General features: G+C 46.8%; 1 protein-coding gene and 1 long non-coding RNA gene across 7 annotated transcripts in view; one reads left to right on the plus strand and one right to left on the minus strand.

Moving 5' to 3' along the window:
• Window positions 1–596: 596 nt before the first annotated feature.
• LOC121825766 (uncharacterized) lies at window positions 597–9157 on the minus strand. Its single transcript, XR_006068131.2, has 3 exons — window positions 9064–9157; window positions 2676–2714; window positions 597–2290 (listed from the first exon to the last, which is right to left on the minus strand). It is a non-coding gene; the product is annotated as an uncharacterized LOC121825766 (long non-coding RNA).
• A 621-nt stretch (window positions 9158–9778) lies between these two features.
• Window positions 9779–22175, plus strand: part of Pdzd4 (PDZ domain containing 4) — a 30543-nt gene continuing 18146 nt past the window's right edge. For 4 of the 6 annotated variants that reach the window (XM_015986128.3, XM_015986130.3, XM_015986131.3 and 1 more), the window contains exon 1: window positions 9816–10017. In XM_015986128.3, coding sequence (XP_015841614.1) covers window positions 9958–10017 — 60 coding nt within the window. In that variant the 5' untranslated portion in view covers window positions 9816–9957. Of the gene's footprint in view, window positions 10018–22175 lie in introns of all 6 variants that reach the window. The other 2 variants (XM_006992468.4, XM_042268834.2) reach the window with 2 other exon arrangements.

A 22175-nucleotide genomic window follows, 5' to 3' on the forward strand; every position in this document is an offset into this window, starting at 1 on the left:
AGAAGGTGTGCATAAGCCTATGGAATGACCATGCAGGAAGAGGGGGGAGGAATAGGTGGAACCCACTTTTATGGATTCCCCTGCACATGCACATATGGGCTTATGTAGCTATGCCACGCATGCACATAGATTATGTGATCACACTGTGTGCAAGTTACATGATCATGCAGCACACGAATTACATAGGACGTAAGGCCCTGGGATGACTAAGCATTTTGCCTGGCTACTGGATAGCACATGTGTGGTCATGTAGCTGGGGGAGTGGCTAGGAATTCTAACATACCAGACTCTTTGTTCTTATAAAAAATGGTGGGTGAAAGGAAATGGGGGCGCTGTGTCTCCTGAAACTGCTTCTGGCTGACTCGTTGGGCGTCAGTTAATTTTGGGGGGTTGGAAAGGGGGCTTTCGGGGCAACCGGATGCCCTGGGGTAATGGATTGTCCTCCACTGCTTTGGTAATTGTCCATCACCTTCTGCTGCTTCAGGCTCTATAACTATTTGGGTCTGACAAGGTGCTGGTGAGGCAGAAGAGGAAGTTTAGAAAAAAAAATATTACCTTGAAGGGGGGTCCCTGCAGGGTCCCAGGGTGACGGGGGGGGGGGGGGGGCCGGTCCCTGGGACCAGGAAAGTTTGAATTATACTTATCTGAAGTGGATCTGACCTATCCAGGTGGATTCAAGATGGCTCTGGAGCTTGGAAGAATTTTTAAACATATTAAGAAGCAGTCACAGGGAATTTAAAACCTTGAGCTGGTAGCTATGAAATTATAATGTTTAGTACTCTGTTATCTATTGGTTAGTATTAGCAAGAGAGAGAGAGAGAGGAGAGAGAATGAGAGAGAGAGAGAGAGAGAGAGAGAGAGAGAGAGAGAGAGAGAGAGAGAGAGAGAGAAATCTAGAGCAGCTTTTTTCTGAGATGGTCAGAAATGATAGGCTTAAGTTCCCTAAGGCTCTGGAGTGAGAGAGGTTACTGAGCTTGGGTAATGTTCCTGGTAGGGTCCTGCAGCTGGATAATAATAGGGGGATGGTGCCTAGCGATAGAAGGGTTCTGGGTGTCCCGGACTTTGGGGTCCACCTGAGAGACTGGCAAGGGAAATGAAATGTGAGAGCTAGTAGGCTGGGTGACTAGGAGGAGAAGGAGAGAAGCTGCTGATGAGTCTGGAGTAAGGCAAATGGGGGAGCAAACGAAATAAAAGCTCCTACCTTAGCTAGAAAATCTCTTCCCATTAGGGACACAGGACAGGTTGGCACAACTAAAAATGTGTATGTGAGAGGGATACCCCTGGAAATACAATTAAGTGGTGGGGTCTGATGAGGTAGGTAAAGCTCTCCCCCTACCCGACAATAGGGAGATGAGAAGGAGAGGTGGGACCCCAAACTCCCTCAGGACTGAGTAAGCAGCTCCAGTGTCTAAAAGGAATGAAATGAATCACCCTGATACTATAATGGCTACCCTTAGTTCCCCGTGAGAAATGGCACCTTCAATACTCACCCATGGCCAAGCCTAGGAGATTGACTGGAGGGTGGGTCTTCATTTGATGTCCCCATGTCACGAGGTGCATGGGGGCAGTCAGCTGACCAGTGTCCCTCTTGGTGGCACTCGGGACAAGGCCCAGATGGTGGTCCATGTGGGGCAGGGCAGGCACAAGCCCAGTGGCCTTCTCTACCACACTTAAAACAGTGACCTGGAGGCCTTTGGGAAGCTGGTGGATAGTGTGTGCCAGCATTTGGCAGTTCTGTTTATGGGCTTTCTCATCTCCCATGGTGCACCTTAAATGCCACCACTAAGACTTCTGCCTGTGGGGTCAGAGGCCCTCTTCCCAGACGGTTAAGTTTAGCCCTGATGTAGGGGAAGCTCTGTAAGACAAAGGGGGTCATAAGGAGCTGTCTGTTCTCTGGGCTGTCAGGATCTAGGCTAGTATATTGTAAGAGAGCCTTTGTAAGCCATTCTAAGAAATTAGATTGATTTTCTTCCTCATCTTGAATTATTGGGAACCACCTCGGCCCCAGGTGGATGGGCAGCATTAGTTTGATGAACCTCATCTGCATGTGTCCTAGCCTGCTCCCAAACTCATCTGTGCTCCTCAGGGCAGCTAGAGAGTGAGTGACAGGAGGAGTGAAGGTGGGAGCCAGAGTTGGGTGGTTGGAGCAGCCCGGGAGATGAGGAGGGGGCTAGAGGAGGAGCCAAAGGGGCAGACACCTGAGGAGCAGGAGCAGGAGGTCGGATAGGCAGAGGTGCATTGGCAGGGTCCAGAGCAGTAGTCAGTGATTCCTCAGGTTCAGGTTGCATAGCTAGGAGCACATGGGCAGGAGAGAGGAAGCAAGAAGGCAGGGTTTGGAGCTTAGGTTTAAAAAAAAGCCTGGATATAAGGGAACTCTTTCCATTTGCCCATTCACTGACAGAAGTTAGATAATTCCCATAAGATATTGGGGTCCAAGGAGCCACTAGATAGCCATTTTTTATTGTTATCTAAGGGCCCATTTAGTGCAAAGGCAGACAAGCTCAGAGGTCTTTAAGTAAGGCATTAAGCTGAGAGGCTTAAGAGTTTCTAGAAGACATCCTAGGGGAGAGGTGGCACTAATAGGGTTGGAAGCCTTATTTCCCATGCTGGACAATCTATGGTTGTTTCCACGGGTCCAGGGGACTGTTTACGCTGGCTACAAAGGGAAAACTCACCAACTGAAGCAGCCAGTGTTGTGCGAAGCAGTCCGGCAGCTGGACAAATGGAAAAGTGGGCAGTCATAGGTAGAACAAAACCTCAGTATAGCATCTCAGGCACAGAGCACCGGGAGGGCCTGCTTCAATTCAACACCAATGTTATTTATTAAGCGGCACAATGTTATTCATTAAGTGGTGCTGTTTACCATGTAAGAAAAGCCACGAGGTACAAGGAAACCCACTATAAGAGTTTATTAAGGGAAGGAAATAGAAGGGATGTGCTTCATGCAGGAAGAAAAGGGCTTTTATAGATTCTCCCCCACACATACGCATATGGGTATGCTATGCCATGCATGTGCATTTATTATGTGATCACACTGCACGCAAGTTACATGATCACACAGCCCTGCAATGACTAAGTTACATGATCCTAAGGCCCAGGAATGACTAAGCATCTTGCCTGGCTACTGGACAGTGCATGTACGGTCATGTAGCTGGGGGAGTGGCCAGGAATTCTAACCTCTGCCTCCCTAGTGCATGAGACACCACTGCCTGGCTTTCTTATTTTTTTTATAGCCAGGTATCCTGGTGAATGCCTTTAATCCTAACACTCAGGAATCAGAGTTCAAGGTCAATCTGGTCTACAGAGCAAGTTCCTTGACAAACAAGGCTGCTTAACAAGATACTATCTCAAGTCAGGTGTGGTGGCACACGCCTTTAATCCCAGCACTTGGGAGGCAGAGGTAGGAGGATCTGGTCTACATAGTGAGTTCCAAGAAAGCCAGGGTTACACAGAAACCCTGTCTCAAAAAACCATGAGAGAGAGAGAGAGAGAGAGAGAGAGAGAGAGAGAGAGAGAGAGAGAGAGAGAGAGAGATTAATTTGTAAGTGTGCACCTCATATGGAAGCCAGAAGAGGATGTTGAAAGGATGATAAATGGTGCTGCTTACCACGTGGAAAGGTCACGGTCAAGACAGAACCCAGTGTTAGTTTTCAGAGCTTTATTAGGAGGGAAAGGGGGGGGGTGTTGGGGAAAGAGGAGAGCCAGGCCTGGAAAGAGAGAAAGATGGGAGCGGGGAGCAGAACAGAGAGAAAGCAGAGAGCAGAGAGGGAGGGTAGGGTCTATGTGCGGCTTTTAAGGCACGTATGTAGTCACAAGCGCACACTGATGATGTAAGACGCAAGATCCCTGCCCCCCCAAATTCCTGAACTGAGCATGTGAGGCCATGCAGCTGGAGTGAGGGCAGAATCCTAACAGATGTCAGATTCCCTGGAACTGTAGTTACAGATGACAGATTTGTTGTGAGCTGCCATATGGGTGCTGAGAACTGAATCCCAATCCTCTGCTAGAGCAGCCAGTGCTTCTAACTTCTGAGTCATCTCTCCAGGCCCTCATTGAGGTATTTTAAATTAATGGTTTTTAAGTAGGCTTGCCTCAAACCCACTCTGTAGCTGAGGATGACCTTGAACTCTTGCCTCCACCTCTCAATGAGATTATATGCATGTTCCATTCTGTTTGTTCATTTATGTGGTGTGTGTATGTGTACCTGTTCATGTGTGCATGGTGTGTGTGTGTGTGTGTGTGTGTGTGTGTGTGTGTGTGTGTGTGTGCATGTTGAGGCAAAATGTCAGTCAGGTGTTTGCCTCAATTGCTCACCACCTTATTTTACTTAGTGAGTTCCAGGACAGCCAGGGCTACACAGAGAAACCCTGTCTTGAAAAAACAAAAATAAAATAAAATAAAAAATTATTCTTGGGAGCTGGAGAGATGACTCAGAAGTTATGAGTTCAATTCCCAGCAACCACATGGTGGCTCCCAACCATCTGTAATAAGATCTGGTGCCCTCTTCTGGTGTGCAGGCAGAACACTATATACATAATAAATAAATAAATCTTAAAAAAAATTATTCTTCAATGCTGAAGATTGAACCCAGGGCTTCAGCCATGCTAAGTACTCACTTTACTATTGAGTTTATTTTTATATTTTGGGTTTTGTTTTTGTTTTTGAGATAGGGTTTTGATTTGTAGCTCTGGCTGGCTTGGAACTAGTTACATAGAGTGAGCTGACCTCTAATATTTGGTGATCCTCCTGCCTCTGACTCCTAAGTGCTGAATTTGCAGTCCACCACGTCTGGCTTCCAGCTTTTTTCTTTTCTTTCTATTTTTTTTTTCATTTTTGAGACAGGATCTCACTATGTAGCTCTGGCTGTCCATGTAGATCAGGCTGGCCTCTAACTCACAGAGATTTGCCTACTTCTGTCTACTGACTGCTGGGATTAAAGGCATACACCACCACACCTGTTTTATAGCTTCTTTTTTTTAAATAAAATGAAAGAGGACTTTGTGCAGACAAATGATGATGTTTAACAAATAATACAACTCTTTGAATTGAAACTTAAAAAGACCATAAAATCAAATCTTGTGTGCTGGGATTAAAGGTGTATGCCATCATACATGGCTATGTTCTATACTTTTGAAATGGAGTCTCACACTGTAGACTTAGTTGGTTTGGAATTTGCTATGTAGCCAGGCTGGCCTTGATCTTGTAGAGACACCCCACCACCACCACACACCCATACCCATGCCAAGTGCTGGGGTTATAGCTGTGTGTCACCATATCCAAAACATTTCACGTTTTGAAAATTGGAGTAGCAGCAGTAATAGACAATAGACAAAAATACCTCCAATCTTCCTTTTTTCCTCTCTCTCTCTCTCTCTCTCTCTCTCTCTCTCTCTCTCTCTCTCTAAAATACCTCCAATCTTCCTTTTTCTCCTCTCTCTCTCTCTCTCTCTCTCTCTCTCTCTCTCTCTCTCTTTTCTTTTGATACAGGGTCTCACTATGTAGACATGGCTGGCCTCCAACTCACAGATCTGTCTTTTCCTCCTGAATACTGTATTAAAGGCCAGTGACACTACTCCTGGCTCTTTCATTTCTTTCTTTTGTTATTTTTCTTTTCTTTGGAAACAAAATCTTTCTGTAGACTGTTAGCTTCAAACTCATGCTCTTCCTGCCTCACCTTCCTAAATAAGTGCTAGGATTGCAGTTATTCAGCACTACACCTGATACCCATACCAGTGTATGGGTTGAGTTTGAGAGGATAACAGTGATATTGAATTGTAACCACCATGACTACCCTAGAGTAACCCTGGTAGGTTTCTCCTGAATAGCATTCCAGTGAAGCATAAATAGACAAAAGCATTAGAGTTTTCCATAGTCAAGACCCAAGTACCAGAAAAATGCCTGACACTGATGCTAGCTTAAGACAAACCAGGGATATTTTGGCTTGGATAGTCACTCTCATGTAACATATGTACACACATATCTCTTTTGATCCAAATGTCGGGCTTTCAGTTGGTCTTGCTGCCACCTACTTATGTTATTAAGTCTTCCAATAAGGTACCCTCTGTGAAATCCTGACTATCTGATTCTAGGAAAATCAAGAAGCAAAGGCATTCCATGGTCTTTGTTAAAACTGTTGGACACTCACATGAAAATAACAAAAAAAAAAGAAAAAAGAAAAGAAAAAAGAAAAAAAAAGAATGTAGGCACAGACTGTTGTGGTTTGAGTGTATGTGTGTGTACCTCCAAAATTTTTGTGTTGAATCCTGACTATCAAGGTGATGGTGGTAAGAGGAGGGCCTGTAGCAGGCTGTGATACCATGTGGGTCTGCCCTAATGAATGAGGTCAGTGTTTCAAGCTAGGTGTAGAATTCGGTGCCAGAGTACTTGAGGCACTGAGTTCTATCCTTAGCACCAAGTTCCACAAAAAATAAAAAAGAAAGAAAGAGGCTCCAGAGAACTGCCTTTTTTTCTGCTTTTTCCACCATGTAAAGAGACAGCATGGTGGACTGGGCTGTCAGTAGACACTGAATCTGCTAGTGCTGTGATCTTAGGGCTTTCTACCCTTTAGAGTAGTGAGCCATACATTTCTGTAGCTTGTAAATTACCCAATAAGATATTCTGTCACAGTAGCTGGGATAGAAGAACATAGACCTCACATTCTTCATGAACATTACCTCTAATGAATCAACTGAACACAACAGTGGGGTCTGTGAGAAACAGAATACCAAACAGTTTCTGGCTGAGTGAAGAAAGGGCCATCCCATCATTAAGGTGTGAGGAAGAGCTGTTCTGTCATTGTAGGGTTCAGGTCCCTGAGAGAAAGAGGGTGAGTGGTGGGCTACTGTCAGTTTCCCTGAAAGTTCCCTTTTAACAAAGTTAGTGGGCAAGATTATGTATGAGTGCATGGGCCCATTGGCTACCTACCTTTCTCTCCCAAAGTCTTCCCGGGCTTTGTATTTGTTAGTTTTCTTTTTCAAAACAGGGTTTCTCTGTATAGCTCTGGCTGTCCTGGAACTTGCTCTGTAGACCAGGCTGACTTCAAACTCAGAGATCCACCTGCCTCTGCCTCCCCATTGCTGGGATTAAAGGTGTGCATTACCAATGCCTGTCTTGTTGGGATTTTTTTACTTCAAGAATAAAGTAACTCTAATCTTAGCAAATATAGATTTATCTAGTATAGTGCTGGGCAGATCATCAAACTGGTCAATATCTGGTCATACAAGAGTCAGGGATGGCCAGTTTTAAGTGCAGCCCAGAGCAAAAATGGGTGGTGAGGATGGTCCAGACTGAATAAAATCTGCTGTGTGATTACAGCAAGAAGACCGGACAAACCTAAGGGGCCTAATGGGATCTGTCCATGTTATTAAGTAAGCTGTGTGAAGCCATGGGGAAGCCTTAAGAGAAAGGTACTGGTACACACCTATGAGGGTTGGAGCAAGGCCACACTTACTATGGCAGACAAAGCATTCTAAAAGAAGCTTCTGACATGCACAAGGACTTGAAACACCCAGTGCTTACAGCTGAGTATTATAAGGCCTAACAAGTTCAAGATACTTATGCATTCAGGCCTAGGCCCAGTTGGGGTCAAGAGGCCTCAGCAACAGATGTGAACAGGTAATCTAGTTCCTATACCATCTGCTTCTATAGCCCTGCCACTTCTCCCTCAGCTCATACACATGGACTCAGGCAGGGACTCTTCAACTCCTCAATTGCAATCTACTTCCTTCATGGGTTAGTTCATGTCAAGATTAGGAAAAGCATGCTGCTGCCCTGAGGGACATCAGGGAGGGAAAGCCTCCATGGAAGTGACACCTTAGGCTGTCCTCACTTTGTAGTGCAAGAAATGGCCTGTGCTGCTAGGCACTGGTGGCCATGCCTTTGACCCCAGCACTTGGGAGGCAGAGGCAGAGGCAGAGGCAGAGGCAGAGGCAGAGGCAGGTAGATCTCTGAGTTTGAGGTCAGTCTGGTCTATAGAGCAAGTTCCAGTGCGACACAGAAAAACCCTGTCTTGAAAAACCAAAAAGAAAGAAAGGAAGGAAAAAAGAAAGAAAATAAATGGCCTGTGCTAAAAGTTCTGTGAGCTGCTAGGCTGGGGGAAATGGTTTGGATGACTGGCCAGGACCCTGATGGAAATAATAAGATTTAAGAGAAGATATTCCTAAAGGGTTGCTCTCCAGATCTCATACTCTAGACATCAGGAAGCTCAAGAAATACACAGGGCAGAGAACTGTGTGGTGGCAGTAGCCATTATGGAAGGGCTAGGGTTCATCTCCTCTCCCCAAGGTTGATCTAAACACAGTACCTCCCAACCACAGACACTTGTACTGAGCTCTCAGGAAGGATATTCCTCAAGAAGACCTATTGGTCTTCTCCTGAAAGGCTGCATAGCAGCCCTGGTCTCAAGTTCTGCTTTTGGGAGAAACACTTGATAAGCACTTACACCTCTTTTTAGATTTCAGGCTATTCCTATTTCTGTCTTGTGAACCAGAGTGGGGAGGAAAGGAAAAGTCTTGGAGCAGCCTTCCCCAATACTGTTAATTAAACATCCCTATGCTGCTACAAATTTCCTCACTTGCTAGAGTCTGGAGATAAAAGCACGAGGCAGTTTTATCAAGGGATCTTCTGGAGGCAGGGGCTAGAGGCTGAGCAGCTCTCCTAGGCAGCCTCTGGGAACCTAGTGTTCGATTTGTTCTTGTTTTCTAGGCAAGGGCCCTCTAGAACCTGCCTTATCCAAGAAGAGGAACAGGCTGTGGGAGGGAAGAGGTAGGAGAAGGAGAGGCTAAAAGAGAAGTGTGAGGAATGAAGGCTGTAACAGAGAAACAGGTAGGCAGCAGTTCCAGGGCAAACAAGGCGTGGGCCCATGAGGGCCCCAAAGCATAAGGCTTCTCCTTTCACCATTCCACGCTTTTCTTTTCTCTAAACAAAGGTATCCATTTCAAAGACAGCAAGGGAATGGCTCAGTTAAAGCTAGGAACCAGTCATTAAAGAGACAGAGGGAAAAGTGAAGACATTGGGGCTGATATGTCCAGAGCCTGGGAAAAGGGTGAAATCGCCTCTCCTTACCAAGGTCCCAAACTCTCTCCAGGAGTCCTGGGAGGCTTCTTCAAAGGGGACCCTCTTTCTCAGAGCCGCACCTAGCAGACAGGTCCGCTAAACAACCTGCCATCGGACACAGGCGTCACCGGGTGCCAGGGGCTCCACTGCCCGCTGCCATCCAGGCCCCGCCCCCCGCTTCCCGCGCCGACTCTCCCAGCTCCCCGCTGCTCCCGCCCGCACCCAGCCCCTCGCCTTCTCTGGCGCGCGTGCGCCCCGTCCCCGCATACCTCCCCCGCTGCCGCTGCGGGCGCGCGCGCGTTCCCGGCGTCCCAGGCAGGAGCTGGAGACCAGCGACCGGCTGCAGGCCGGGCTCTGAGAGGGCGCCGCGAGCCCGAGAAGTGGGACCCTGCGAGGCTGCAGCTGGCGCGGGCCTGGCCGCCCCTCTGTCGGAGGGCCGGGCCACAGCGCCAAGCGCAGAGGCTGGGCTCCCGGGGCTGACGGCCATGGGCGGGAGCCGGAGACGGCAGCGGCAACGGCAGCGGCAGCAGCGGGCCCCACGGGCGGGGAGGCGCGTGGCCCACGGCCCCTGACGGCCCCGGAGGCCAGGCGTGCTCCCGCGCTTCCTGAGGGGGCCGTAGCCAGGCAACGCCCGGCGCGCCCGCCCATCCCCCGCTGCCCTTTTTTCCCTGCCTGGGTGCGAGGGAGCATGTCTGTGTCTGGCTTCGGCCAGCAAAGAGTTAAGTCGAGGGGCGTGGAGCTGCCTTCCTCTTGGGGGTGTGCCCCCCTCCCCCGCTAGGCGGCTCGGCCTCCCGCGGTAGGGTATGGCCCGGGGTCCGTGCCCGGGACCCGTGGTCCCACGCACCGGCCAGTGAAAGACGCCTTCCTCTTCCCGCCCTCTTCTTTCCCTTGCCGGCCAGCACCATGGGATGTAATATGTGCGTGGTCCAGAAACCGGAGGAGCAGTACAAAGTGATGCTTCAGGTAGGGCGCCTGGGCTGCTAGGGCGAGAGGCGCAGCCAGGCCAAGGAAAACTGTAAACCTCAGGGGAGGGCCACGTGGAGGCGGAGAGGCAGCTGTGGGAGGGCGAGAGGGCTCGGAGAGGAAAAGGTAGGAAGTCGCTCTCACCCTCAGATTATGGGTTGCTGGGTGCTGGCGCCCTGTGGGAACCAGGTATTGAGGGAATGAACCGGGTGGAGATAGGTAGGTGATGTTCGAGGCACATCACCAGGCATCCCAACCGAGTACATAAGGACTATGAACTATGTGTCCAGATTAGCCCGGGTGGGAAGTTAGGATTCTGTCCCAGCACTGAGAGGCGCTCTGTGGCCCGCTCGTGACGGAGGTTGCATAGCAACGGGCTGGGTTCCCCCGTTTGGACCCAGAACCAAAGAAGCTGTAGAGTTCCCACGGGCCAGAGAGTGAATCCCGTCCTGGCAGCCCAGACTCAAAACACATCGACAACTGAGCAGGGTTTGGGTACCCATTCTCGCACCCAACTCTCTGGTCTGACCCAGTAATGACTGTCAACTCCTGGGCCTCAGGAATCTGGGATGAGTGGGTGACGCCAGGATCGATGGTGCCCAGCACGCGCTCTGTCTATTAGCATCCGCTTTGGCCTGCTGGGTCTTGGGGACAAGGAGGGCGATGCCAGCGACTCCTGAGGAGCGGGCGGAGACACCCTGCTGCACGCTCGCACCTTGAGCCCAGCCCCTGAGCCACGAGTGGGGTTTCCTTGCCTGTGCGTGGCGTAACTACGTGAGTGCGTGCCTGTGCCCTGTCTGTGTGTGCGCGGAGGCTCTCCAACCCCGCGCGTGTGTACTTTTTGTGTGCACCCTTCGAGTTGTTTAGAGAAATGTGTCCTGGATGATGTTCACTGAGACACACAAGTGCTAAGTGTAGAGAGGTCGAGATCAGAGAGTGTCAGGACCAGGAGCAGATGTGGGTGCAGACAGGTGAGTTTAGTGACTTGTGCCTCAGCTACTGAGTTTGTTGATCAGAACCAGGGAACAAGTGCGCGCAGGAGGTCTTGGCTCAGAGAGAACCTGTAGGCTCCTGGACAAATAGAGATAACTCTTCAGGAAAGCGGCAGAGTAGCAGGGGAGATGGTGTCAATCATAGTAGTGGGATGGTATTGAGGTGGCTTCGGAAGCCGATCATTCTTACTGTGGTCTTACCTTCATCACCAGCACTTATAGGAAATAATGGGCAAGAGATGGTGGGCATGGAGCACCACGTTGGGGGAGGCGCTTCTGGTCTCTTCTGTTTGGTTCTGTGGTCTCCCTTTTTATGTCCTCCCTAATTATTCCCTCAGCCAAACCCTGCCCCATCGCTGTGGTTTCTCCACTCTTGTTTCCACTATTTGGATCCCTCACCTGTCTGTTGCCACCCTTCTAGTGGGTAAGAATCTGAAATGAGCCGGGCGTTGGTGGCGCACGCCTTTAATCCCAGCACTCGGGAGGCAGAGCCAGGCGGATCTCTGCGAGTTCGAGGCCAGCCTGGGCTACCAAGTGAGCTCCAGGAAAGGCGCAAAGCTACACAGAGAAACCCTGTCTCGAAAAAACCAAAAAAAAAAAAAAAAAAGAATCTGAAATGACCTAGCTTGGAACCGACAAAAGGGGTTCAGTAAAACACATTGGATTTCAGAACTAGGGCTGCCTCTGTTGGGTTTCAATGGGCAGGAAGGCTGAGGTGACCCTCGGTAGACCCTAAGAGCCCCCACCTCTCACAGAAAGGACTTGCCCTCAGCTACGTGGCTGGCTAAAAGGGAGGCCACTGCAGAGCAACCTTCATCCTCTGTACTCAGCTCCCATGGGTTGCTATTTTAAAATTTGGACACAAACTTTCGTTTTCTTGGTTCTCCTTGGCAGACCAGATGGTTTTTTAAAAGCAGAGCTATCCTTTCAAATTAAGTAAAAACAAAAGGAATGAATGTAGAAACAATATATGGAAAGCAGTGAAAGCTATTAGGTAGCCCAGGTGAGGAGATTATGGGAAAGGGATGTTTATAGACCTCAAGGAGAGTTTCCTTCAGGCCGGAACCTACCAACCAGATCAGAAGGCAACTTTTGTCCTGAAAACCCTGGCAGTTTCCAGTATCCCTTTCCTGCATCCTGAGATCCTTAAACATGTGCCTTTCCTCATATTGAGTGCCCTTCTCCCTGTCTCTTTCAAAGTGACTTCATATTAACTCATGGCCTCTGCAACTTGCCGGTAGAGACTCTCACCATGACACTAGAACTTAAAAGAAATCATAGCTTTATTGACATCAAATTCACAGGCCATATAATGTATCTTTTCAAAGAATACAATTCAGTGCTTTTGGCTAGTGTGGATAATGCTACAATGAACTGGCATACAAATGTCTGAATCTGCTTTCAATTGTTTTGAGTAATGCCTATAAAAATGGAGTTGTTGGACCATATAGTAATCCCCAGTCATCTCTTCCTGGTGATGGTACCATTTAACACCAACTAACACCAGCAATGTATAAGAGTTCCAATTTCTCCACATGCTTGTCAACACATAATTTTCTGGTGATCTCTTATCTTATGGGTATAAAGTGGCATCTTTTGTGGGGTTTTTTTGTTTGCTCAGATGTATTGCTGGGGGTGGAAGCCAAGAGCTAGTTAGGAGCTAGGCAAGAGCTCCACCATGGAGCCATACCCCCAGCTCTCATTGTGGATTTGATGATTTGCATATCTGTTGGCTAAATGCTGTAGAGCATTTTTTTTCTTGTGCTTATTGTCCATTTACATATCCACTTTGCAGAAAGTGTCTATCTCTATGCTATTATGATGGAGCATTCTGGGAAGTTTTGAAGTTAAGAAGTAGTTGATCCTCCAACTTTATCTCTTTTTAAAGATTGTTTTGGCTCTATTGCATCCCTTATTTCCTTGTGAATTTTGGGATCAACTTGTTTTCTGAAAATAAACTGGGATTTTGATGGGGTGGAATTGACTCCATAGCTCAGATTGTAGAATATTGCTTGTTTTTTTGGGCCAGGTCTTTATTTCAAATATGGCTTGTATTTGTTAAATTTATGTTAGGATTTATCATCATCATCATTTTTAATTGTGTATGGATCAGGTAGCCTGGTTCCCTCAGAGGCCACAGAGGGCATGAGTACACATGGGACTGGACAGACCCCTGGAACTGGCATTATGGACATTTGTGAGCCACCTGGATGCTGAGAATTGAACCTGGGTCCTCTGCAAGAGCTCTTAACTGATAAGCCATCTCTCCAGCCCAACTATTTTATTCTTTTTGATGTTATTGTAAGTGGAATTTCTTTTTAAGGCAGCCTAACTATATCCCAGGTTAGTCTAGAACTTACTATGTAGCAGGCTGGGCTTAAACTCATAACAGTTCTCTTGCCTCAGCTTCTCAAGTACGTAAGTCATTATGTCAGGCTTGGACTTATTTTCTAAATTTCAGAATAAGATAAGACAGTCTTTAGTCACTGGATGTTAAACAGGTCCTGTTCTATGTCTCAATGATCAACTGAATGGGCTGCAGCAACAATGACTTACTTCTACCTCCGGTATCCCAGGGGACCTAATGCTGACCATGAAGGAGATACATTCAAGCTGCTTCTACCAGCTTATCCACTATAGACAAGTGCTCTTTCACTGTTAACAAGTGGGGAAATTGAGGCAGGAAGATCAAGAGAGTTTGAGGCCTCTACTCCATAACATGATCCTGTATTATAATAATAGATAATAAATTAAATAAATAAATAAGAGCAGGAGCTGGAGAAATGGCTCAGCAATTAAAAGCACTTGCTGCACTAGAGGAGGCACATTTGATTCTTAGTACCCACATGGTGGCTCACAACTGTCTGTAACCCTAGTTCTAGGGAATCTGATGGCCAGGGGAACACCAAGGAATACATATGGTACACAGACATTCATACAGGCAAAATCCACATGCACATAAATTATCAATTAAAAAAAACAGCTACCCTCCTCCTTACTGGTAGAAGTGAACACTTTTCCCTCTTAGATTATGAACAAGGCAAGGATGTCTGCTCTTACCACATCTACTCAACAGTATAGTGGAGGTTCCAGTCACAACAGATGGCAAGAAAAAGAAAATGCATCTGGATTGGGAATAAGTTTGTTTCTATTTGCTAAGAATGTTGAAGTCCCAGGTGTGTACCACCTGGGTTTAGCAGGTTGAGGAAGTTATCTTCTGTCCCTGGTTTGTTAAAAATTTTTATAATGGGGGATTATTACTTTGTCAAATGCTTTTTCTGTCACTATTGAGATGATTGTGTGATTTTGTTATCTATTTGACTGATAAGATCTGTTATAGGCCCTTAAGCATGTCAGAACTTCATACCTATGTCTATTATTTCAGTTGTGCCCTTCTAGCATACTTAAGCAGGTTGAGTATGTTTATGAAATATTCCCTCTGAAAAAAAAGGGGGAATATACCTCCTTCCTTTATTAAAAAGGATGACTGCATGTTGACATTAGAAGAGTGGAAAATTGGAAGTAGCATGCATCTGGTACCATGCTACAAAGCACCTTCTCAGAGGCTTTCCCGATGCTTCTGTTTGCCACCTCTATTCATCACCAGCAAGCCCTCTTGTCATTCATGTGTCTAATCAGGTCCCAAATTCTATAGACCTTATCTATCTTTGTTTTTCCTGTTATCCTGGTCTTCTTGAACTTGTCATTCCTTCTATGACTCTGACATGCTAGCACATGTTGGTGCTTAGTAAATCAGCCTCCACAAAGGTCTCCACTGGAAGTCACTCATTACTTCTGGGGAGCATTATGCCCACCTATGACATTAGAGGAAAGGGGTGAGTTTAGGACAGGCCTATGATACATAGCCAGCTCCCCTTCCTCTCTCACCCCACCCCAGACAGAGTTCTTCTGTGTAACCACCCTGGCTGGCCTTGAATTCAGAGATCTGCCTCCTGAGTGTTGGAATTAAAGGCATTTGTCACCACCTTCCTTTAGGTGATCTTGCAAGGTTTTCTTCCAGTACCTGCTTGCTGAGTCCCTACTGTGACAGGCTCCATCTCAGGTGTTGGATCTGGTGGAAACTCCTCCCCCACTACTCAGCTCAAGAGATTTGGATCTGCTTGCCCACCTTGCATCCTTTTCTGAGGAAGGGAAATCATTAGAGGGAATGGAAAGGAGGAGGCTACTGAATTTTAACAGCTATCTTCCATATATGGTCAACTTGATTTGTACCATTGTCCCAAGATTTTCTCTTTTTAAAATTAATTTTACACCAGGAGGTGGTGGCACAAGCCTTTAATCCTAGCACTCGGGAGGCAGAGCCAGGCCGATCTCTGTGAGTTTGAGGCCAGCTACAGAGAGAAACCCTGTGTGTGTGTGGGGGGGGGGGGGGGGCGTGAAACAAAACAAAAAAGATAAAAATTAATTTTACATTTATTTGTACTTACTGTGGGTGAGGATGAATGTGTGCCACATTGCACATGTGAAGATCAGAGGACAACTTTTAGGAGTCAGTTTTTTACCATGTAAGTTCCTGGGATAAAATGCAGGTGCAGATCATCTCTTAGGTCTCCTCCTCCCTCCCCTCTCTCCCCTCAGTTCTTATAGTTACAGACTGGCCTTGAACTCTGTAGTTGAGAATGATCTTGAACTCTGGATTTCCTCCTTCTCCTTTTTTGAGATAGGTCTAGCACAGGCTTGCTTCAAATGTGTAGGTGCGACTCACACCTCAGCCTTTGGTGTCAAAGAGCAAATTATTATGTGGTTCTGAGTACTGAAGCTAGGGTCTTTTGTATATGCTAGGCAAATGCCCTACCCCTGAACTGCATCCCTAACTCTTTACCTCTGAGTTCTGAGGGCTTTCTGTTCCATTGAAATAAACTGTGACAGAAACATTAGCAGTTGCAGGGATGGTCAGTGTAGTAGGGGTATCCAGACCCTTGGGTATGACACCAATCACCACTGTCTTTGTTACAATGGTTTTGCAGGTATGTAGACATAATATATAAAACCTGTTTCACTTCACATTCCAAACACATGCTAATTATACCTTAGTTAACTTCAAAACTCAGAACATCATGTTTACACATGTACACCCCACAGTAAATGTGTTTCTTTTCAGCCCTTTGACATGTGGGGTATCTCCGTGGTCTAATTTTTTCATTTTCCTCCATCAGGTTGATGTGGTAGTAGGTAAGAGTAGTTCTGTCCCCAACCCTTACCTGTGGGCAAGTCTGTGGGTGGCTGTGTGCCTCAATTTCCCCACTTGTTAATAGTGAAAGAGCACTTGTCTATCTATAGTGGATAAGCTGGTAGAAGCAGCTTGAATGTATCTCCTTCATGGTCAGCATTAGGTCCCCTGGGATACCGGAGGTAGAAGTAAGTCATTGTTGCTGCAGCCCATTCAGCTGATCGTTGAGACATAGAACAGGACCTGTTTAACATCCAGTGACTAAAGACTGTCTTATCTTATTCTGAGAGTTTCTCTAATGTGAAAGAAAAGTGAAATAAAAACAGAGGAAAGGGCTCAAATTGTGAGGAAGTATAGCATGCAGGGTGAGTTAGGAGAGGGACAGGGACAACAGTAGAGGCATTATATGCACAGAAGGAACAGGCTGGGAAGTTGCAGGCCCAGGTGTCAAGATACCTTCCTTTTCATAATGCATTCTGTCTGATCTTCACTACAGCGTAGAGCAGATAACATCATTCTGATTATGGTTAACTATGGACCTTGCCCTTGCTTTACCAAGTTAGATGGAGGTAATGAGAGCTTTGGCTCCTGGCAGCTTATATTGTGCACGGGGAAAACTGAACAAACACCCAAAGGGCATGGTTTCAGGAAGTTGGCTATTGACCTTATAGGGCATTCCTTCTTCCTGTCAGCTGGCCTCTGGAAAGGCAGGGAGAGTGATCTCAGCCAACTCTGAACCAGCATTACCCACACTGCAGCTTTGGAAGAGAAGGGAGATGCTGGAGCCTGATCTAGTTTCTAAAGGAATTTTGCGGCAGAGTCTTTTATGCCCCCTCCCCCCCTCAATTCATGACCACTTCCTCTGCCCCAGATTTACACCCCTCCCCCCAGGCCAGACTCCACCCCCACCAGAGGGAGATCCTTGTTCAAATGTAAATTCAGATTAAGAGCTGTGAAGGGTGGGATGTGGGGCTTGTTTGTTTCCGGAGTCTGCATTTCCTTCTCAGAAGCTGGGAGTGTTGTTTTCCTGATGATGTGAGGGCTTCACATAGGAATTTGGAAAAGTTCAGTGGAAGCCTCAAGTTACTTTAGTATCAGTGGGGAAGTACAGTGTTTTTACAAATAAATGGGAAGACCTCACCACAGACCTATTAAGTTACAAATCTAGGACTTCTAGAGGACATTGTCTAACTCAGGCCTTTAGGGGTACAATCTATTCTTCTATGTCATGTGCACTTGACTCTTTTCAAGACCCACATTCCTTTAGAACATACAGGCAACTCTGAAGTTACTCCCTTCCCCAGATACTCAAAAAGATCTTGCAGATGCAATTCCTTTGTCCTCTGCCTTCTGGCCCTGGACAGGTGGATAGAAAGGACAATACAGAGAGATTGGGAGTGGTGAATGAGCAGCCACACCCTTTCCCGGGTTGGCAGATGTGGGGGGAATGTGTTCTGTGTCCATGCTAGAAATTAAGGCATTTCATAGTCACCAGTGGAATAATTCACTTAGGCAAGGGTCAGCCCCTGTTATTGTGAACAAGAAAGAGAAAGTGCACCTTATGCCAGGCATGGTGATACACATGTGTAATCTCAAGATTGAGGAAGCAGAGGCAGGAGGCTGGCTAGCCTGAGCTTCATGGCAAGACCCTTTCACAAAGTGTACCTTATAAGGGAGCCTTATTTGCAGCTACTACCTTGACTATGTGATGAAGCTGAGCATCCCCAACCTTGGAATACAGTGAGGCAGAAGTGTAAACACTGTGTCATCACGTGGCTGGTTTTCTTGCCAAAATATTTAACCTGAATCTAATCATAGAGAACAAATCAGCAACTGTAGATTCTTCTGTAAGGGCTCTGCCAAGAGCCACATGTCATGAAAGGTGAAAAAGAAAAAGTGGATAGGTTGTTTAGACTAAAGTAGACAAGGGGCAAAAGTGATGTGTGCTCCTTGATTTGATCCAGGATTAGAAGAAATTATAAGGGTGTCATGGTACAATTGGAGAGTTTTGGGCCAGGTGGAATTCGTGATAAATAGCATGATATGGTGAATGGAGTGATGGTTTGGGGTTTTCTTTTTTTTTTTAATTAAGGAAAAAATTTCATTCATTTTACACACCAATCAAAGATCCCCCCTTCCCTCCTCCCCACCAACCCCACCCCCCCACTCCCTCCTACAAGAAGGCAAGGCCTCCCTCCCATGGAGAGGCACATCCAGTAGAGGCAAGTTTGGGGTTTTCTAATGCTTCTGCAAATATGAGTAAGGGAAAGCAGGTGCATTATGGGAAGATCTGGGTAAAGCGAACATGCTGGTGTTTATTCTTCTTGGAAGTTGACAGTTTTCAAAACCCTGTGTTGGGAAAACATAAATGGGGGACTTTCTTTTGGGCCCTGGGGGGCCAGGGGGGGTGAGGAATAAACCCAGAATGTTGAGGACCTGCTGTGTTTCTTTGGGGTTTCTTTTCACTTTGTTAATCAGCTCACCGCGACATCCCAATAATATCTGTGTGGAAGTTGCTTCCAGCACATCCCCTGTATACCGCAGAGAGCAGAACTGATAGCCAGCAGGTTGGTGGGAACTAGAGGCTAACTTCCGGTTTCTTTCTTCCCCAGCCTCAGACTCCTCATTTGAAGAGTGGGGTAAGCAGACTGACTGTGGCATCTGGGTTCCCTAGAAATGATGTAGTTTCACTGGGTACTCCTTGCGTTATCCATGAGAGTGCAAAGGACCATGTCTCAAGCCATATAGGAAATCTCAGGCCTTGCAGGATATCCCGAGGTAGGGCTCTTTTCTCTTGGCCCCACCTCCCCCTTGCGTTTCTGGAGACCCGGGACCAGTAGGAAGGCATCCCAGCCCTGAGCGCAACGAGGTCAGGCCAAACAACGCAATTGTGTCACACTCTCTGGCACCGCGGGGGGGGGGGGGGGGGGCGGGAGGGCGGGGGGGGGGGGGAGGTGGGAGGCGGAGAGGACCGGTTCTGGGGGTCCTGTTGACGCCTCCATGTGCCTACTGGCACCTTGCCTCCTCCTCCGCTGCTGCCGCCGCCACGCTCCCTTTGTCTGCAGCTTCCGATCCAGAAGGCGGGGTCGGCGCTCCTGGGGCTCCTGCATGTCTGCCACCACCGCGTGGCCCCACCGTCACCCCTCCCCTATTCTGGCTTTGAGAATTTTTTCCTCCACTAATCCTCATTAGCATTCATCCCGTCCCAGCAAAGTCCCCCTCCACCCCCTCCAAAAAGAAAACCCAAAACAAAAACAAAGGGAGCAAGTGTCCGGAGTTGCCCCCATCCACCTCTGTAAAAGCTTCCAAGGAAGACGGTGCCTACTCAGACTGATCTTTACGGTCTGTCTGTACCCCCACCCCAACCAGTTCCTTTTCCATCTATCTCGTTCCCCTCCCAAGTCTGGTTTCTTGCCCTTGCTTTTCTTTGTTGATGACTTTACTTTCCAACCAGTCAAATGTTAAGGTGCCCCAAAGTTCTCCACTCATTCTTCCACTTCATGACCTCCTCCTCATGATTTCAAATCAAGAATCATTTGCAATTAAATCCAGCAATAGCTGGGCTTAGTGGCACACGCCTTTAACCCCAGCACTTGGGAGACAGAGGCAGGTGGATCTCTGAGTTCCAGGCCAGCCTGGACTACAGAGTGAGTTCCAGGACAGCCAGAGCAACAAAGAGAAACCCTGTCTCCAAAAAACAAAACAAATATAAACATAAAACGAACAAACAAACAAAAATTAAAACCCAGCAAGATACTCTAGTTGGTGGCTCTTGTTAAGTGTAGATGTAACCGAGTGCTGGAGATGTTTGTCTGTCTCAGGACTTTCAAGCTGCAACAAAGGAAACATGTTGTGACACAGCCTGTAATCTCAGTGTTTAGAAGGCAAAGGAAAGAGGAACAGGAGTTTAAGGATATATCTGCACCGGGCGGTGGTGCACACGCCTTTAATCCCAGCACTTGAGAGGCAGAGACAGGCAGATCTCTGTGAGTTCAAGGCCAGCCTGTTCTACATAGTGAGTTCCAGGACAGCCAGGGCTACACAGAGAAACCCTGTCTTGAAAAACCAAAAATTAAAAAAAAAAAATTTTTTTTAAAAGGTATATCTGTTACAGAGAAAGTATATTATAGGTAAAATCCTTTCTGAAAACAAAGAAGCAAGCATTTTAATTTCTCGTTAAGCCCCAACCCTGGAGTTGTCCCTCAGCCTTCCTTTCTTTTGTAAGGACATCCCTGGTCTCTGTGGACATTGGCAACAGCTTTCATTTTTATTGTAGTAAAGTACACATAATGTAAAATGTGCTATTAGTGACATTTCATCTATTCACAATGTTCAACCACTAACACTGGCATTCCAGAGTGTGTTCATTGCCTCCAAAGAGAACTGAGACCCATTAAACTGCCACTCCCCACTCACCTTCTTTCAGCTCCTGGCAACCATTACACTGTTTTCTGTCCCCATGGATTTGCCTGATGGAGACATTCCACTTAAATGGAATGCCATACAATATGTGCCTTTTGTGTCTGCTTTCTATTGCTTAATATAAACCATTTTTAAGGTCCATCCATGTTCAGGCATCTCAGCAGGTTCATCTTTCCATTTTGCGATAGAACAATAATCCATTTTGCATGGATTGCAACTTATTTAGTGGTTGGTCCCATGTATGCAGGGGTCTCATTTGCCATGTACTGTTGAATGTAGCTCTGCCTGTTCCCTCCCATCACCTTCCAATTTATATTTTTGTTTCTCTGTGTAGCCTTGGCTGTCCAGAAATTAGCTTTGTAGACCAGGCTGGCATCAAACTCAGATCAAACTTAGATTAAAGGCATGCGCCACCACCGCCTTTAATCCCAGCACTCAGGAGGCAGAGGCAGGCGGATCTTTGGATCTTTGTGAGTTCGAGGCCAGCCTGGTTTACAGAGCGAGATCCAGGAAAGGCGCAAAGCTACACAGAGAAATCCTGTCTTGAAAAACCAAAAAAAAAAGAAAAAGAAAAAAGTGTGCACCACCACCACTGGACCCAATTATATTCTTGAGCATGGCGTAGGGACTGTGTTTCAAGTCCTCCACCCCCACAGAGAAGCAGCTGCTACTCTTTTGCCTTACCTTTCAACTTTTTTCCTTTTAGTCTAGAGTTGGAACAGAACTCTTCCCCCCCTCTTCCTAGTTTCCAGGCTTCTTTCAGGAATCACCAGTGCTTTGCCCCTGGGACTATGAGCTACTCTCAATACAAGATGCCCAGTCTAAGGGCCTCTGACAGGACACTGGAGATGACACATCTGGGACCCCGTTTTCCTCATATCCTTCATTTACAAAGCAGATACCCACCCATAACCTCAGCATTGGGAAGGTGGAGACAGGACAAGGAGTTCAAGAGTTCAAGGCCAGCCTGAACAACCAAGACCCTGCCTTAAAATAAAAACAGTTTGCTCTAGGTAATTTAAAATAATAGTATTGGGTTATGCACGTAGCTGTGTAGCATTATAGATGCACTAAACATTTATTGGTTGTGTATTTAATTTAAAAAAATTTAGATTTTTTTTTTTTTTTTCATTTTTTGAGACCGGTCTCACCTGTGTACTTCTGGCTGGCCTGGAACAGGCTGTTTTTGAAGTTAAAGAGATCTGCCTGCCTGTGCTTTTCAAATGCTGGAACTAAATGCATGTGCCACTATGTTCAGTTTGGTTGTATATTTAAAAGTGGTTAATTTTATGTTAGGTGTATTCTACCACAATAATAATACTACATCAAATATCTTTGTAATTAAATTTGAAGAATAGTTGCCTTTTCTTTTTTTTTTTGGTTTTTCGAGACAGGGTTTCTCTGTGTAGCTTTGCGCCTTTCCTGGGACTCCCTTGGTAGTCCAGGCTGGCCTCGAACTCACAGAGATCCGCCTGGCTCTGCCTCCCGAGTGCTGGGATTAAAGGCGTGCGCCACCACCGCCCGGCAAGTTGCCTTTTCTTAAAGTTAATTCC

This window comes from Peromyscus maniculatus, chromosome X (genome assembly GCF_049852395.1).
Source record: "Peromyscus maniculatus bairdii isolate BWxNUB_F1_BW_parent chromosome X, HU_Pman_BW_mat_3.1, whole genome shotgun sequence".
NCBI classification, from domain to species: Eukaryota; Metazoa; Chordata; class Mammalia; order Rodentia; family Cricetidae; genus Peromyscus; species Peromyscus maniculatus.